This window comes from Dreissena polymorpha, chromosome 1, assembly GCF_020536995.1.
Source record: "Dreissena polymorpha isolate Duluth1 chromosome 1, UMN_Dpol_1.0, whole genome shotgun sequence".
Taxonomy (NCBI): Eukaryota; Metazoa; Mollusca; class Bivalvia; order Myida; family Dreissenidae; genus Dreissena; species Dreissena polymorpha.
In genome coordinates this window covers 15098610-15118067 of record NC_068355.1, presented here as the reverse complement: position 1 = coordinate 15118067, position 19458 = coordinate 15098610, and the positions used below count along the sequence as shown (strand labels likewise).

Below are 19458 nucleotides of genomic sequence, written 5' to 3'. Positions count from 1 at the left end.
CTTTGCTGATAACACTGATAACATTTAAGTGATATATATATATATATACCTGAATGTGTCCTTGTCTATTATAGGAACGGATCTCCCAATGGTCAGAGCAATTATGCAGCTGATATTTCATTTTATTTAAAATTTAACATTTCGTAACACCAGTCGTAACGTCAATTTGATAGTTAACAAGATATATTGATTTATTTTAAATATTTGTGAATAATGACATAATCATAAATTCATGATTCCATTGCCTTACATGTCGATTTACATGTACTTCAAAACGTTGGCAAAACGATATTTCACGAACAAATAGGCGGAGCAATCTTCGTTCGTCGAATCAAACATCGTACGACCAATGCAATTTACAAATGACATATTATGGGCACATCAGAACTATTTTATAATACGAACGAATAAAAAAAAGCTCCCAATAAAAAAACTCAAATTAAATGAATCCTATGTGTAGAAATAAAACCTTCGCCCCAAGAGGACCTGGTATTAAAGCCCGCGAATGGTAAACTCTATCATTTCAATTGTGTTCTCTCTAGTATAATTATTTTATACTTTTCCAAATATTTAAGTTTTGTTATTAATAAACCATTTACCGGTAATACGAGCATCATGAATAAAAGAAAAAATATGAACAATTTATTTGAGTTAACCTCTACACAATTTTTCATGTCTTTGAATTTTGGAGGCCAATGTACAGGTGCGCAATTCCTATATAATCTCTGTTTGTACCACAAAAAGTTGATTATGAACTATCCATTATTTTGATATTCTTAACATGTGTTTACCATTGATACATAGGGTATAACAAGTATACGTTTAATGTCTTAGAAACCTTAACCGTGTGTAGTTTTGTTTGTAGTTTGATGTATTATGTAGAACACCATAAAACATTAAATATGCGAAGTAAAAACAGAAATCAATTGGCGTATTACAGCTTTGGTATTTTCAAGCTAAAGTTCAAGATTTAAAGGAAATGAATATAATTACTAAAATTGACTTAAAGATAAATGTTGCAGCTAAAACACTATATAATAACTGAACTCGACTTAAAGATATTTGTTGCTGCTTGGACGTAATACTTGAGCTATTGAATTGTATCTTAAGTTTATCGCACGATATTTAGCAAGACTGGCTTCCGATTTATATATGTTATCCCGGTCTCCATAGATTTGAAAACCCATAAGTAGGTTTACACAAAGTTGACCCATTTTATTTGATGCTTTTAGTGTTTCATTATTTGAATCTGCAAATTGCTTGTTTTTTCTGTCATGCGGGGGAAGTCAGTCGATCACCTGGTTTAAACATGGGGCCGACCGACATTCGTTTAGTTCCACCTCGCATAGAATGCCTGCGAAACCGGGCGGACACTCGCACAGGAACCCATTTGACGCGTCTTTGCAGCGGCCTCCGTTCACGCACGGCGAGCTCGAGCATTCATTGACTTCATGCTGGCATGTGTGGCCTTGAAAATAAATACATACCATTTAAAGCATCACATTGCCCAGTGATATAGCAACAACGTTCCTGTTTACACGTTTGTATAATGTAGTGCTATAATTGTTTACGTTGCATAACACATTTATGACTAGTAGTTGTAAGTATTGCACTGATCGTTAACTTTGCATAACAAATTTATGACTCGTAGTTGTAAGTATTGCAATGATCGTTTACGTTTCATAACACATTTATGACTCGTAGTTGTATGTTTTGCAATGATCGTTTACATTGTATAACACATTTATGACTCGTAGTTGTAAGTTTTGCAATGATTGTAAACGTTGTATAACGTATACTTACGGCTCGTAGTTGTAACTTGGCATTATGTATAACGAGCTCGTTATACCAGAATGTTTAATACGTTTAACTTTTTATAAATTACTTATTTATAATATTCCACGTATACCAAACAAACGTTATATTATGTTGGTGTGGCTGTTCCCTTCTTGTCGAAAAAAAGAGAAACTTAATATATTCCAGATATTCCTTAGAAGAATTTCATAGTCCAATTTATTTTTAAGTTTCTACATTTCTATACTTCTATTGCGCTGAAATATTGTCTATCAAAATAAGGGCAAAGCTTGAAATTGAGGGAATCAAAATTAATGACATGGAATACAAATTGTCACAATTTGCCGACGACACTTCCATACTTGTTGGCTCTAAAGCATCTCTGAATAAAACTTAAGATGTACTATTACACTGTACACACTACTCAGTTTTTTATAATCAATTTCGAAAAAGTGGTCTGGATAGGTTAACATAAGTTTAGCTCCGAAAGCATTAAAACAAGATGGAAAATAATTTGGAACCAACTTCATTTGACATGCTTGGCATAAGAATTTACCTTGATCTAAAAAAAAAGATATAGAACTAAATTACAGCGACAAAATAACGAAAAATTAAGCCTTATTTATAAACTGGTCTAGAAGGATTGTATCGGACGAATTCAATTTAAAAAAAAACTTAAATGTTACCACCTTTAACTCATCTCCATCTCATTGTTTCCTTGGCAAATCCACCACAAAATTTATCATCAGAGATCAACGAATTATTTTTTTATTTGTGTGTGGAATGACAAACCACGACTAAGCCAAACTATTTTTACTAGAGAATATAAAGAGGTTTGACTATAATTGATTTTTTTCTGTTGTCATTTCTCTCAAGTGCTCGAGGATCGGTAGACTTGTTTACGGGGATTGAAAATAGTTTAATATTGTTAATGCATTGATTGATTAAAAAAAGATGACTTTTAAATGGACTTTTTCTCCGCAGTTCAACAAATGCATTCAAGGTATCTTTCCAAAATTCTTCTTTTTCTTTTTTTGATTACGTTTTCAGGATAGTGACTTCCACAGTTGCACAATTTTTGAACATCAATTATTGTATTAAAGCGGGTATATACGATTTTTTATATGTGTTTAATTGTAATATATTGATAAAATATGTTACAATAACACAAAATAGGCAAGAAAAATTATACATTAAAGCCGAATATCATAAAATGCAGCAAAGACAAATTAGCGCCCCGAGCTGATTGAGACGTACATATTTTCCTACAATAACCGAAGCATTCGTCTTTGTATTAGGATCGAAGTTAGTGTTCGTGTGTCGTATGAATAGATATCGTTGCAGGAATTCAAATAAACCGTTAAACTAAGTTTAGATTCACATCGTACATGTATGGTATACATGTTGGCGAATTCGGCTGTACAGCCGTTTTCAATTTCAGAATTAAATATCTGGCTTATTTCGCATTTTTTGACACATGTTTTTCTTAACTTTTATTTTAATTCATATTGAAATATTTATATATAATAAGTTTTTTTAAACATATTATATAAATTCACAATTATTGACAAAATCGTATATACCCGCTTAATAACAATGCATATCCATTTTCTATTCCAAGCCGCAATTCTACGTATCCATAAGCATTTTAGAGCATTTACAAAAAACAAACAGATCAATCATCTTTAAACCGCCTTCTGCATATTCTTTAAGTAAAATAGTTTTGCTAATTCGCGGTTTGCCATTCCACAAAAAAAAATTTAAAAAAAAAGTTATTTCATCTATATTAACAAATTATGTGGTGGATTTGGCAGCGAAACAAAGAGATGGTTTAACACAGGTAATGCTAAGGTTTAAATAAATTGAATTTTACCAATCGCGGTTTAAATCCGCCTAAACCAGTTTATTTAATAAGGCTTTAATTTTTGCTATTTTAACAACATATTTATTTCTATAATTGTGTTAAGGTTAATAAGAAACGTTAAACCTAACATGTCAAAAGTTTGTTAGTTCGAATTAAGTTTCCATCTTGTTTTAATGCATTCAGAGCTAACTTAGTTTTTACCTATCCAGACTACCATCTTTTGATCGAAATAAACTTTTAACCCTGAGTAATGTGTGAAGTGTGACAATCCATCTAAGGTTTCATTTAGAGATTGTGCAAAGCCAACCAGAAGTATAAAATTTTGATATTTTGCATTCTTTGTCTTCGATTTCAATTCCCTTTATATTATAAGTTGAAATTAGTGAAATAGATTATATTTCAGCGCACAGTACGAAAAAGTAGCAACTAAGCGGATCTCCTTGTGTACCGCGTTGTGTAAGAACAAAATTCTGATTAAAACCCACGTTGCGTTAAACAGTGAGTCGAATGACTTTTCAAAATCTATTAGCAGCAGCAGATCCGGGATATTGTTTTCATCTGTGTAACTGAGAATATCGTAAATGAGTCTCGTGTTCTCTCCTATGAACCTATCCTTGATGAAACCAGTTTGGTCATTGCTTATTAGTTTATCTACGTATATCTTCAGCCTGTTTCCGCTGCTTCCGGAACAAAGTTTATATACGGTATTTAGTAAACTTATAGGGCACCAGTTCTGAAAAAAATTGTCTAGGTTTATTTACCTATTGGAATGCATGTAAGTATGTATTATGTTTGAGTAACGGATACATGTCCACTTATAAAAGCATTATTAAGAGCTCTGCAAACAAAAGTACCCATTTTTTGCCATTTTTTTTAAAGTCAATTGTTAAACTTTAAGAACTTGGGCTTTTATTGTTTTCTTAAAAGTTTGGGTATTTTTATTGCATTTACAGAACTATAAAAATCATTATCATGAATATAAAAGGGACCTTTTCACAGATTTTGGCATGTATTGAAGTTGGTCATTAAATGCTTTATATTGATTAATGTAAACATCGAATCTAAAAAGCTCCAGTAAAAAAAATGCAATTAAAGAAAGAAAAAAATGTAACCCTCATCTAAGCTCGAACCACTGACTTCTGGAGTAAATGTCTCACGCTTATACCACTCGTCCATCGATGCTCTTTCAATGAGTGATGTATTTTATACTTAACATAAGCATTTCTCGTAGTGTTACAAAATATAACGACAACAACAGAACTCTCAAAATTATTCAATAGTTTCGCGTTGCAACGCTTTATAATTTTCACGTTTTAAATCGTCAAAAGATACATATAATGGATATTTTAGAGCATGGTACTGTTCAGTTTTACTAGTTCTTCGCAAATATCTTAGCTACAATGAAAATTTGCACATTTGAAACATTCTTTTTTAATTTGGTTATTTTTTACCAAAACGTGAAAATTCCCCTTCAACATTTCGGAACTTGTATACTTATGGATACTTATGGATTGCATTAGTATAAGTGGGGGTTCATAATTCTGGCGCTAGTTAATGTTTACCTGTTCTTCCGGGTGGGCACTTACAGCTGTAGTAGCCCAGCCCATCCACACATGTTGCACCCAGAGCACACCCGTGCCCCACGCAGTCATCGATGTTGGTCAGGCAGTCCGCGCCCGCCCACCCTGAAGTCATCGGACACACATACAGATAATCGGAATGCATATAGTCCAGCAGAGATCCTATAGCAGTCCTTAAATTACAAGCAGTAAGTGAAAGTTTATTTTACCCATGTATCTTATGAACATAAACAAGTAGTTTTAATATTAATTTACGACCATTAGTACTCAGATGATATTGGCAGCACAATGGTCATATCGTTGGGATACAGGCCTGAGAAAGTACGATTTTGTACGGTTTTTAGTCGCATGGTCGAATATTATAAAAATATCAATTTTTTCTTAATAATAGTTAAACTGTATCTTCAAGTTGAGCTTCTAACAATAAGGCTGATTTAGACACGACGAGACAATTCAGAAAGACTGGGTAAATTAAAAATGAAACTGTCACCGGCAACCTCACGAAATAAACTGCCATTGTCAATAAAACAGTCACACAGTCGATATAATGTTTTGTGCTGTTGAAAATATGGAATACGTACAAATATAATCTTTAAAAACCAAATACAAGAATGGTAATATTCAAAGTCAAACCCAATGATAAAAACGTTACGTTTTGATCGCACACCTGTCCACCATAATAACTGAGCTATTTTTCGCACTTAATAGTTGTATGCATACACTTAATGGTATGCGTTTAGGGTAATACGGTTAAAACATCAGTTAAGTTAGAAAAATTAATATGTTCGCGAACGCTTGTTTATGTAAAAATTTGAAAATGTTCCTACGTTACCTAGTTCAAATTTTATTATATTTCCTCGAAATAAAGCATATGTTCTTTTCATTTACTGCTTTTGATTAGCAATTTTATATTATTTACTTTGAAGATATTTTATATCCTTACTATTTTCTGATTGATATTAAGTAATTTTGTTAAGAAATCAACATTCCAGCGCCATGGGATTTAAATTGTAACTTGTTGGCGCTTATTTAAACTTATTGGCACTACCGATACGCCGAACGTCTATGACCGTCTTGGCTTGAGTCGATTTGCCCAAAGCAAAAACAAGGCATATTCACTGTGGCAGGTGATTTCCCAAGTTAACCTTGTCAGGGTAACAAAATAGATGTAGAAAATGCAGATGTGTTTTCAAGTATAAAAATGTCGAAAGAGGCGTTTGAAGAGTGGTCTGAGATTGATTACTCATATACATACAGCATTATATTTTATTTTTATTTCATATCGTTACGTCATTGATTCCTACAAATGATTTTGAAAACACGATAATAAAATGCTTGACACATAAGGAGATCAAAATACTGGGGATTTAAAATACTGGACTTTAAACTATTCATATTAGACGCCGAAAGGTTGAAGTATAATCTCCTTTTTCGAAAATGATTAAACTTAAATTTGCTACGCATTTATGCAAAAATGTGTGCATATTCAGTTATAGCTTCTTTGGGTATAGGAACACAGGTGGTTAGCGTGTGGCTATGATATTAATTAGTGAAAACATAATTTTGAATGATAAATAATCATATAATAACGAAAAATTAACTTTTCTGAAAAAAAATATTTCACTATCAAATATATATATAACAAGGTATGCAACTCAAATTCAGCCCAAAACGGGGTGCATCGCTTTGAACAGCCATATCTTCATCAATTGTGCAGCGATTTTCACGATCTCGGTCTTATTCAACGCAGAAATGAATTTCCTTTCTGGAAATGTATATGTCTTGCAATATTTTTACAAATGCTGGGTCAACTTTTAAGAAATAACACGATTCACAACTCGCATGACCCAGTTGACAGTGCATGATCATGCAGTCTTTAAGACTGAAATCTTCACGGAGTAAAGGGCAACTTCCCTACAAAGTTCATTTAGTTCGATACCATAATTCAATAAAACGTATGAAAAAAAACATTATTACCGTTCTTGTCGTTACATTATGCATCAAGACTAACTGTCCAGCGCCGTTTGAAAACTTTGTTTACATACATTTCAACTAACTGACATTTTAAACATACGAGTGATTTCATTGGTCCAATGCGGATGTGTGTCTTTACAACTGGAGATTTCATTCATAAAGACTGCATGATCACTGTCAACTGGGTCATGCGAGTTGTGTATCGTGTTATTTCTTAAAAGTTGACCCAGCATTTGTAAAAATATTGCAAGACATACATTTCCAGAAAGGAAATTCATTTCTGCGTTGAATAAGACCGAGATCGTGAAAATCGCTGCGCAATTGATGAAGATATGGCTGTTCAAAGCGATGCACCCCGTTTTGGGCTGATTTTGAGATGCATACCTTGTTATATATATATATATATATATATATATATATATATATATATATATATATATATATATATATATATATATATATATATATATATATATATATGATAGTAATTTTTTTCAGAAAAGCTAATTTTCCGTTATAATATGATTATTTATCATTCAAAATGATGTTTTCACTAATTAATATCATAGCCACACGCTAACCACCTGGGTATAGGAAATCATGTTCAACATGATACATATAAAAAAAATTATAAACGAAAACAATATTTAAGACATTATTGAAAAAAAACATTCAAAATAAGTATTTCAGGTTTTACTAAACAGAAGTGAACACCACTTATCACAGTATTGCTATCAAATATCCCCACCGAAATATAAAAATCCCATCATGGGAAAAGTTAAAATAATTCTTCAGGTTTTACCAAACAGAAGTGAACACCACTTATCACAGTTACTGTATTGCTATCATATATTCACACGAAATATAAATATGCCAGTATGGGAAAGGTTAAAATAATTTTCCAAATAGCGTTGGACCCAGATATTAGTGTTTATCGACAAAAATCTAGCAAGAATTTGCCAAAAGGATGTCGGCATGATAACGTGATATTCGTGTCGGCATTCACTACACAATTACGAGACGAGAACAACACGCATGTTTATATGCATGCATTCATCTACTTGCACATATAAACACATACAAAAACTAACATATATTGACATAGGCAAGTAAACCAATATATGTCGTTTGACATTAAATGACAGTGGCATAAGAATATAAAGATCCGTCCGTTACCATTCAGACAAATCTTGTCCCCCGACACTGGGTCACAGCGAAAATGACCCGTGACGTCATCGGTCTCTTTACAGTAGAGGTCGCATGCAGGTCCATAAAAGTCCATTGCGCAGAATACCTTTAGCTCTACATCTAATCTGTTGTTATATGGAAGAAAAACAAATGAAGTGAATTGTGTATGGTCGCCCCATTAGCCATGACTCGTGAACAACTATTTAAATTTCACCTTTTACAATCGGATCAAAAACAAGTATAGGTATAAAGAATATATAGAAGCGTCTGGAACTATTTAAATTATAAACAGGTATACTAGCAAAAACAAATGTATATCATATCATGCAAGTCGTAAATAAATGGCATTTTATATCTTTTAATACTCATAATGCAAATATAACTGCAGGTGTATTGTAATATCATCATATATTTGTAAAACGCGCATATAGATGTCCCCACTTCTTGTTCAAAAGTAGTATAGAGAAAAAAATAACATTTGGAACTGACGTTAACTCAACCATTGGTTTGGCGTCAAACTCCATTGGCTTACAAACATGCATCCTAAAATAATGAGGTTTAACTATCAAAATGAATTCGGAACGTACCTGGTTCTTTCCCCCTGCAGCGTGACGTCATGGACAGGTGCGTCTATTTCCCGCCGCAGGTCACGAGTGTTGTACTGGTACTCCACTCGATCTACCAACTGCTCCTCGGAGTCGCTGTTGTCATTGATCTTTATTTTAAGTTTCACAACCCCCTGGATGGAAGAAAATATATGTTAGCCGCGCTCTGTGAAAAGTTGGTTTACTGCATGTGCGTTAAGTGTCGTCCCAGATTAGCCTATGCAGTCCGCACAGACTAATTAGGGAACTTTGCTAACAAGAGACTTTCTTTTAACTTTCTTTTAACGAAAAATATATAAAATCGGAAAGTGTCGACCCTGATTAGCGTGTGCGGACTGCACAGGCTAATCTAGGACGACACTTTACGCACATGCATTAAATCTCTTTTTCTCAGAGCACGGCTCATATACAATATAAAAATATCTGAAATAACAGTATGTGTGATTAGTGGACACTTAGTTGGACAGAACAAAGAAATACAATGTCATGTCGCATAGAAGACACTGTAGATAACAGTAGAAAATTATAGTTTTCGCCTACGTATATAAGAATATTCCATGATGAACAAACCCAAAATTACATAGCGTACACGAAATCACACGAAAACTTGAGGTTACTAGCATTTAATTGCAAAAATGGTGTCAGTTATTTCCAATAGAATATTGTTTTCTTTAAGCACTAAACGTCGGCGTGACAAAATTTAAAAAGTCGTAAACAATGTAAGTGTAATGGTTACTTTCTTGCGCCGATGTTGCTGCTATTTCGGTGGAAAAACAATATAATTATTTCGATACATTTAAATAAAAATATATGCATTCGATCTTTTTATAAAAACATATCATTATCTCTCAAATATTCAAACTGCTTAAATTGTATTTAAGCGTAAAAATAATTGCGCATCATGTACATGTATGCACCTACCGGCCACGTTTCAAACGGAAATTTCAATGGATTCTCATCGTATCCAATATGATCATCGAATGTGATTTTGTTTCCCTCTACGCTTTCTGTCTTCTTGGAGCCATATTCACAGGCTGACATACTGCTTGATCTGTTGTAATACAAAAAATAGTTATTGTTATAGTATTTTGTTAAATGGTATCGATTTCGTAAATATTGCACTTTCTCTTCCATCAAAAGGCGGCCTTCATAAACCGGTTCAATCCCGTTCATGACACCGTTTTTAAGATCTCTATCAAAAGACTGATTCTACCTACGACCCTGTAGTATCTTAGTTTGATATCTCAAGATTCCATGCAATCGAGCTGAATAAACTACTGTGTATACTAAGAGAAAAAAACGCAGCCACAGTAACGGTCAGATGGGGTTTTGCAGTACGCAACCTCGACAAATTAAGCATATTTAAGTAAAAATAAAGTTCTTGACATTGCAATTATGATTTTAACTTTGCCCCAAATGTTGATGTGACAGAAAGTAAAATTTGGCAGGTAGTTGAGACTGCCACTAAGTCCAGACGTAAACGAACCTCGAAAAATCAATGCATAACAAATAAAAAGAAACCCTAAGGCCATACTGCGCTCACCTGAGACCCAAGGAAAATACACTTACCTTATAGCAGGTATTGCTCACACGTTTCAATAAAAACATATGTGGTGAACTTCCAAAATATATGGTAAAAAAAGGTTTTTTTAAGAAAGAGAGCTATTTTCTAACTTTTTCAAAATAGCTTTAGAATAATGGTTCTGAGCAATTATCGTGAAGACTTACCGAACCAGTGAAATCTAGAGTGTACACATGCTGATATGTCAATTAGGCTTACTGACTTCGCTTTTGACAGTGAATTACCCATTTTCACACTCGGTCTAAATAATATTCAGACCAACGTCCTGACTAAGTTTCATGAACATTGAGCAATTAATATTGCATCTGCAGTGATCAAAAGGTTAGTGTTGGCGACACAAGACGATCGACAGACGAATAACTAAGAACGACGGATAAAAGACGATCACAAATGCTCACGAGAGCTAAAAGTAACAGCATCTGGACGTACTGTGTAACGTTTCCCATGCATATGACAAAGGCGTGTTTGCAGGGCTCGCCGCAGTTGGTCTTTTTTCTCGATCCCCACAACCAGGGTGCCGGCCCACAGCATGTTCCGTCGTATCGCTGGCCGTTGATGTTGACGAATTCGCGGAACTTTGTTTGGATGTACCCGGTGCCGTCAACGGCGGGCAATAGCTGTAAGAAATAACGAGCCGTGTTCTGGAAAAACTAGGCTTAATTCGTGTGCGTAAATTATTGTCCCGGATTAGACTGTGCAATGCGCGGGACGATAATTACCCCTTGTATGGGATTTTTCGTTTAAACGAATGCTCTTCTTAACTAAATCTAGTATAGGCGGAAAGTGTCGTCTCTGATTAGAATGTTCGGACTGCATATTCGTATCCAAGACAACACATTACGCACATGCATTAAGCCCAGTTTTCCCGGAACGAAGCTAAAATATTAACAATGATTAGGTGCAAGTCTTCGTGGAGAGGTTCGGTGGTCTGTAACACACTGCCGCCTTGGTCGTATGTTTGATCCCAAGCTTGACCCGCACATACTTACTCGCCTTTCGCACGAGACTTTACCGAGGTTCTGAGTACAAAGCGTTACAGACCTGGTACTTAAAGACCACGGGGTCGTCTCAAAATCGGAGCCTCTCTTGCATCTCGAACTTACTCCGACACTTAACATGGAACGGTCATATGGGTAAATCTCGGTGAACTTGTTATTATGTACGTCACACGTAATTGAGTATAATTGCGCTAGAATTGAATCTCGTATTATCAGTATTCGTTCCATCAATAGATCTTTTTTCAAACTGATGAATTGGTAATTTTATGAATTTGTTTCCCATATTTCACACACAAAAACTTGGAAAAAAAGTTATGATATTTTATTGTAGATTTTTAATTTTGAATAAATAAAGATATATGACATATACATTATATATATATATATATATATATATATATATATATATATATATATATATATATATATATATATATATATATATATATATATATATGTTTTACAGCGTGTTAAAAAAAGTCGACTCGACATCGTAATTAAACATCTTCGTCTGTTCTTTTAGACGAAACAAAGGAACGGACCTTTAAGAAGTTTCCACTGGCCTGCATAATATATCTTAAAGCCGAGGAATGGGAGTAATATGGTGATTTACCCATATGAATGAGAATTTAAAAGCATCTCTAATACTTACGAGTTAATACTGTTGTGAGTGTTTGCTGATTCTTCCGAACATTTTCAGTTTTTTATGTTAACGGCATTTTTACTCTGTTTTCAGTCGTTAACTAGAGCTATCACAATGAGCATTTTATCACAATTTGAACTAATTCATACAATCTAAAACTGGTCCGACTTTGTAACATTTGTTTGAAACTGCTAGAACATCAGGTCTCAATCTCAAAATACTAAGTAGTTTGTGTTGTGAATATATACTGTTAGCGTGCGTGCGCACGTTCGACTGCGCAATTATCATAATTTGTCAAGTTGTGGGATGGAATTTTTCGAAAATAACTTTTTTAGCGATATAGAACCTTATTCACGTACACAATTTTAAAATGGAATTACCTTGTAAAAGGTGTCAGTCGAAATTCGTAAGACGTAATAACGCCAGACACTCGGAATACGCAGAGGAATAAAATCATTATCGTGAGAATCGTCAGACTGCTAAGGTAAGATTAAGCAACCATTCTTTCCATTTTTATGCCCCCGAATGAGGGAATATAGTGACCGCACTGTCCGTCCGTCTTTCCGTCACACTTTGCGTTTAGGTTTCGAAAAATGCTCATAACTTGTATGTCGCTTCAGATGTAACCTTCATATTTGGTATGCATGTGTATATGCACAAGGCCTTTCCATACGCACACAAATTTTGACCCCTGTGATATTAACCTTGAACTAAGGGTTCGCGTTTAGGTTTCTACATCTTTTATCAAAGCGTTTTTCGCGGGCATATATCATCCTATGGAGACAGCTCTTGTTTGAATATAATTTCAATTGACAGGTGACAATCGATTCGACACTATATTATGTTTACTAAATATCGTTCGCATGTATCTTAAACGAGTTTCGGTGAACAATAGTCCACTTCGGTGTGTCCAATGTGTCCAACTTTATTCAAAACAGAATACATGTACAGGCAAAATATCGTACACATCAGATACGTTTTTACGGTCAAAAAGGTAAAACACTCTGCAATGTTTCATTTTTTGGACAAACGTATTGAGCACATCCTCACCCATGAACAATTCAGCCTAGTTGGCCGCCGAACTGAAATATTTTTTGATACGACGAAACAAATTAAAACAAATAGGAATTCATTTTTATCATCATGTTGTGAACTTAATCAAACACTTAATTGAATAAAACAAATAAATGTCATTAAGCATTTAAACAACGGTAATTTTAAAACAAATGTACATATATGTTAATGCCGTTATAACTGAATATAAGAGTACATATTCCATTTGTCTATTTTGGACGGTAATATCGTACGGTGCATTATTGCCCAGCCGTAGGTTAGATATCCATACAGTATATATAGGATCTAGCACGAGTTGTCATATCATACCATATTTTATTAAACGAGTTCAGGCATTTTGTTTGTAAGCTAGCAATTTCGTGACGTCATTTGACGTTGCAGCGTCATTTCGGCAAAATATCAAAATGCGATTGGTCAATCAAACGAAACCTAAGCCAATGAAAACGCTAAAAAAGTATATTACACATGTGTAAGACAAAAATATGTGTTATGGTTATATTACATGGGAAACAGGGTATAGCATGTGATAAATATAGTTTCAACGGTTAAAAGCCTCTTATGTTTAGCCGGGCTCCGTGAAAAGGGGGTTAAATGCATGTGCGTAAAGTGTCGTCCCAGATTAGCATGTGATAATTAGCACAGGCTAATCAGAGACAAAGCTTAACTGGATTTTTTCTAAGAAGATACTTTCTTTAAACAGAAAATATAACATAATCGGAAAGTGTCGTCCCTGATTAGCCTGTGCGGACTGCAAAGGCTACTCTGGAACGACACTTTACGCACATGCATTAAACCACCTTTTCACAGAGCTTGGCTCATTTTGTTTTGTTGAATAGGATTTGTCTTCATGTTAAAGTGTTTGAGTCATATCAAGACGGTAAAGTAAACTGCTAAAACAATTTCAGTTTAAACTGGTTAAAACCTCATATAAATAAGAATAAAAATCGTGCATCAATACTTACGTATATAAGCAAAACAATATTCAGCAAAGCAGGCATCGCAACAGGTAGTTAAAATAAATCAGCGCACAAATTTAGACAACGCGAAGACAATGAGTTTTACCGCATTTCTATAATTCCTTTCTGAATGAAAGTCGGTCTAGCAATACTATACTTAGGCATAATATCAAGCTGACCCATAGAATATATATGTTACTAGAGGTGAGTCAACAACGTTGTATGTACAGCTTAAATAATGTAAACGTTACATCACTTTACCTTGTTACTAACAGTCTGGTCTCCAAAGATCAAGAGTCCTGACACACCACGGCGCGTTCTTGTGGAAACGGAAGTCTTATAAAACACTTGTTGTTAATTGACTCCCGTTGTTGAAGAAGCACTAACGATTTATAAGAGTGGAGGACGTTAACCTACTGTGTACCGAGTGCTCCAAATTGTTGCTTATATTTGTAAATAGTATGTGAACATTATTTATAATATTAAGCACGACTTATTAAACGTCGTACTACTTATTAAAATAACGATCGTTTACGAACTCATTAACGTAAGTCTCAAATTGAATGTCAGCGACGTCGGATTGCATGAAATTAACTTAAAGTAACATTACTACACAAAATCAACGAAAATTTCGTACATTATTTCGTAAAATAAAGCTTAACAATTAAAAATCATTGTTCCTTATGGCAATTGCCGAAATTTCACCGCCAGATGTGGTCTGGTAAAATAGATGTTTGTAGATACAAAATGCTCGTTTTTATTATTGTTATGTATTGGTACAATTTTAGTGTTGGTGTGTCGTATGAATAGATATATTCGCGGGAAATTAATATGGAATTTATTGTGTCACAAATAAATCGAAACGAGCATTTTGTATCTACAAAAATCTATGTTATCATACCAAATCCTGCGTTGAAATTGTGGCTCTTGCTATAAGGAACACTGATTGTTTAGGGGATAACTTTATTTAACGAAATTCTTTACGAAATTGTCGTTGATTTTGAGCGTTATAGAGACTTTAAGGAATCCCCAGCAACTGTCGCCAGCAACGTGATTGAATCTGATATATTCGGGCGTCGCAAAATGCTAACACGACCAAGCAGACACATTTAACCCTTTCCCACTTAGATACGTATTTTACCGCATGTGTAGTTTTTAGAAAGTTATATTTATTTGAAGACCTTCCTAACTAGATTTCAGTTTTAAAGGCTTCATTTCCAAGCCTTAGATACTGATGGGCAGCTAATATCATACAACCGGAACAGACTGCGAGTTACTTGCAGGCTGTTCTGGTTTTATAATGTTTGAACATAGCCATTTTCACTTTGCTTCTGAGTGGGGAAGGGTTGAAAAGAGACGGAACAACCCTTACTTCATTGCGGCGTTGATGTTATAAACCATTAAATGCCCAAGGGCGATGTCGTGGTCCATCTAACAAAAATCAGAGAAGAACTTATTCGGTATCAGCGCTTGTTCTGTTGTCGAGAATTGTAGCATGCGCGTCATACCTAAGTATACCCTGTCGCAGTTGGTGATGCTTTTAGGTACCATACCTTCGCGGTCTTCAAAAACGTTCGCTGAAGTGTCATTTGCTTTCAGTTTTGCTACCGTTAATGCGTTCAGTGTCTGGTCAAAGTCCAGATATTCCTTTTTTATGAAAGGCGAGCAATAAGATGATTGTCACGAACGTTAGTGTCAGGAAGCACGGATCGAGTATTCAGCCCATTCACGAGTAAACGCGACCATTTCAATAGAGAACGATACAAGTTCTGCAGCTAGAAATATAACTGATTAAAGAGACATCAAACAGAACAAGACGACGATGACAGGCTGGAAGTGACTGACACAGAAGTGGAGAATAAATTCGGCTGTCTACCTTCTTATTCTTTTAGGACTGTCTGAATCCAAGTCGATAGAACCTCTGAAGCCAATTTATAAACTACTGTTTCTCGGGTTATTACCGCTGTCGTTGATGCTATTTTCGGACTAAATGACCGTTTAATTAAGTTCCCAACCAGCGACGAAGACCGACGCCGAGTGACTTATTATTTCTTCCTGGTTCGGGGATACCTTTCTGTCATTGGTTGCATTGACGGAACCCATAAAATTGCAGATGCCGTTAAACAATTCATAGCGAGTAAAGTGGATATAAAAAGCGAATATTAGTACGAAATAAACGATTATCACTTTACTTCTGATATAGCTGAAATGAGCGGCATTTAAAAATCAACAAAAAATAATAAACATAATAAATCGGCGAAAAGCACCTGTCATTACATGGACGTTCCCAGTTTTATTTTTGTCACATGATTGCCCCCTTTGTTTTTATGGCTTCAGTACAATTAATATGTAAAATACAATTGATATTACGATTTTTCGGCTGATTAACCCAGCTTTTCACTTACATAATACTAACAAGAAATATCTAGAAAAACACAAGAAACATGAAAATAAACGAGTGCATATATGTCCGCCGGCAATACTCGAATCTTATTTAATTGCATAATTATAGTATAGTGAATTATTGTGCTCATGCTTAATAAACTGGTCTAAATGGATAAATATTTCTAATTAATTTTATCAAAATTGGTCCTTATCATGCAAATGTTGAAAACATATTAAAAATCGATGATTAACATACCACAATAATATCGCCGAATATCTTTATTTAGTATCTTTCTGATCAAAACAGACTTCAAGTGCACAAAGTTTACGAGACGGCGTTTATATAAAGATTTTTGCAACTGACCGCAAACTGACCTTGATACCTTGCGGATTGGAATGCGATGCATTAAAGTTAGGTAACAATTCTGCTGCTGAAACGACGGTTTGTTTACGCCAACTGTACACGACCAAGGCAACAGCTGTGCCTAAAATATTGATATATCGACAAAGCGACTAAATGAACTATTTACTCCATCAGACAAAAATAGCATAGATTCCAATTTTTTCCTTCAATGAAAAGATCGCAACCCCTTCTGCGAACTCCGGTGATGAACTGTATATAAACTCTGACTTTCACACACTGGCCGCGAATTGACCCGAAACCTCGCGGGCTGAAATGCAATGCAAGTAAGTACTAAATATGAGAATATATAGCCTTCAGTATAAACGCTTTTGCGCTGGTAATTCTCTGAAAATAAAAGGTGAACGAACAAACTGTATTTATGTCGAAAATTGATTGTAAAACTGTTCTATCTATTGAGCCTTTTCATTAGAGATAAAATTGTTTCATGCAGTAAAACAGTGTTACAAAGACGCGGATATGTTTCCAATGTTCTGGTGTTATACTTAAATCAGCCAATGGAATAAATGAAGTGTATGCATTCGTACCTAGCCGCGGGAAATTTTACTTGAATATTATTGGACACTTACAAAGGTCAAGTCAGGGTGAAAAGCTGGCTTAATACAGCTTACGCCGAAAAAAACAACCTTGGCCGCATCACTGCTTCGGTGGTGTACAGAGTATAATATGTAACTCTGCTCAGTATAAGGAATTCCGTACAACTCTCTGCATGCTCATACAACACATAGGGTAACACACATTTTAGGTCAGGTACATGTACAGTGACGCATTTAAATCTATCTCGCTGAATTTCCGGGTTAGTACTCGGTCACTTAATCTTTCATTGCTTCCACGATGAGGAAACAAACAATACCGAAATAGTGCTGTGTGATGATAAAAGAGAAATCGTTCAATTATCTAACAACAAATATTTGCCGTACTCGATTAGTCAAAACAATACATCAATGCGCGATGATTTTATTTTTGAACTCTTCTTTCTCTGCTTTGAGATAACTACAACTTTGTAATTTATTTTTAAAATAAATATTTAACATATTTCTTACTAAATACGATATATTTTCAAAACTTTTGGTGTGACATGTTTAAGTATCGAAGTGTCACCAGATAAGCGAAAACAAGGTCGAAAAAATATAGTGAAAGAACGCTTTAAAATAGACTGTCCGAATTATGGACAAATACCCGTATTTACGAATGCTGCTCATCTCGAAGTATTGTCAGGAGAAAGCTAATGTGACAACGAAGCCTTGTGTGATTTTATACGCTGGTCAAAACGCCATAAGACCCATTTTCCAACGACGCGGCTCTGGTCGTGCGATTTGAATGTGTCGAAAAGAAACCGAGTAAAATCTAAATATCTTGATGGCGAAAAAATAAAATCATTGTAAGCGTTGTAAGGATACATATCATAAGATCTCCCTTAGTATATGATTTATTAACGAACACTGGTGTGTGGTTTGAATATACGTGAACTTAACCAGGAACCTATACAAACAGGTCCCTGACTTAACAAAACACAATTCACGCGTCGGATGTGCGGCATTTGAAAAACAACAACCTTTGTTTTTAATTTAATTACTCAGACACGTACATTTTCTTACTTAAGTCAGGCAAAATATATTGTTTAAAGATAGTCCTTGTTTACATTGATATATAATGGCTATTCTATTCAGCTTCAGGGACCTATGTTTGTATAATCCCTGTTTTATTTAAATCTAACATCACCACGTGCTTTGAAATGGAAGCATGGGTCGTAATCACTGCGGGATAATGCTATGATCCAGTCAATTTTCAGTGATATATCGAAATACGCGCAGAGATTTGATTGATTCATAGAATAGCTCGATATCGAATTGCAAGATACCGCGAGAAGAAAATGGCTAATAGAAGTTTGGTAATACTTGTCATAACACAATCTCTTGCACGACGGTTACATTACATTCACCTTTGTGTTGGGCTCGGAACGGACTATTGTTATGAAAGCGTCTCATTTATCAATCGTGATACTTCGGCTATCTCGGATTCCTCCGTAAGATTTATGAAATAAATCGTCTGCTGATCCAGAGTGCTCATTTATGTCCAATCGGGACACCTCGGACAATTCCGCCATATCGGCGATCGTTTGTGTGACGGTGTGGTGTAGTCACTGTCCGATGCGTTCAGATTGATTTATGTCATGATCATTCCGAGCGTTCATTATTGAGGTTACAGAAAACTAAACAATCTCTTGCACGACGGTTACATTGAATTCACTGCATTAAAGAAAACCATCTCATACCATGATATCTAAAAACAGTCTTAATTCATTATTATAAAATTGATATGGGGTTTTTTTATGTAAAGAAACCAACATACAAACACACGTCGAAGCAATTCCTAACGTCACTAAAAAAAAAA

General features: G+C 34.8%; 1 protein-coding gene across 1 annotated transcript; it reads right to left on the bottom strand.

Moving 5' to 3' along the window:
* Nucleotides 1-934: 934 nt before the first annotated feature.
* Nucleotides 935-14406, bottom strand: LOC127871971 (delta-like protein 1). Its single transcript, XM_052415281.1, has 7 exons — nt 14265-14406; nt 11017-11204; nt 9927-10056; nt 8988-9139; nt 8389-8525; nt 5221-5343; nt 935-1468 (listed from the first exon to the last, which is right to left on the bottom strand). Exons 1-7 carry the CDS (start codon nt 14298-14300, stop codon nt 1287-1289), a joined length of 948 nt encoding a protein of 315 aa, XP_052271241.1. The 5' UTR covers nt 14301-14406; the 3' UTR covers nt 935-1286.
* Between the last annotated feature and the right edge of the window lie 5052 nt (nt 14407-19458).

Coding starts and splice junctions, on each gene's coding strand:
- LOC127871971 (XM_052415281.1), bottom strand. CDS start 14,300: ATGCCTGCTTTGCTGAATATTGTTTTGCTTATATAC. Junction 10,057..11,016: donor TGCATGGGAAACGTTACACA/GTACGTCCAGAT, acceptor GTATTACAACAG/ATCAAGCAGTATGTCAGCCT. Junction 5,344..8,388: donor GGACAAGATTTGTCTGAATG/GTAACGGACGGA, acceptor CGATGACTTCAG/GGTGGGCGGGCGCGGACTGC.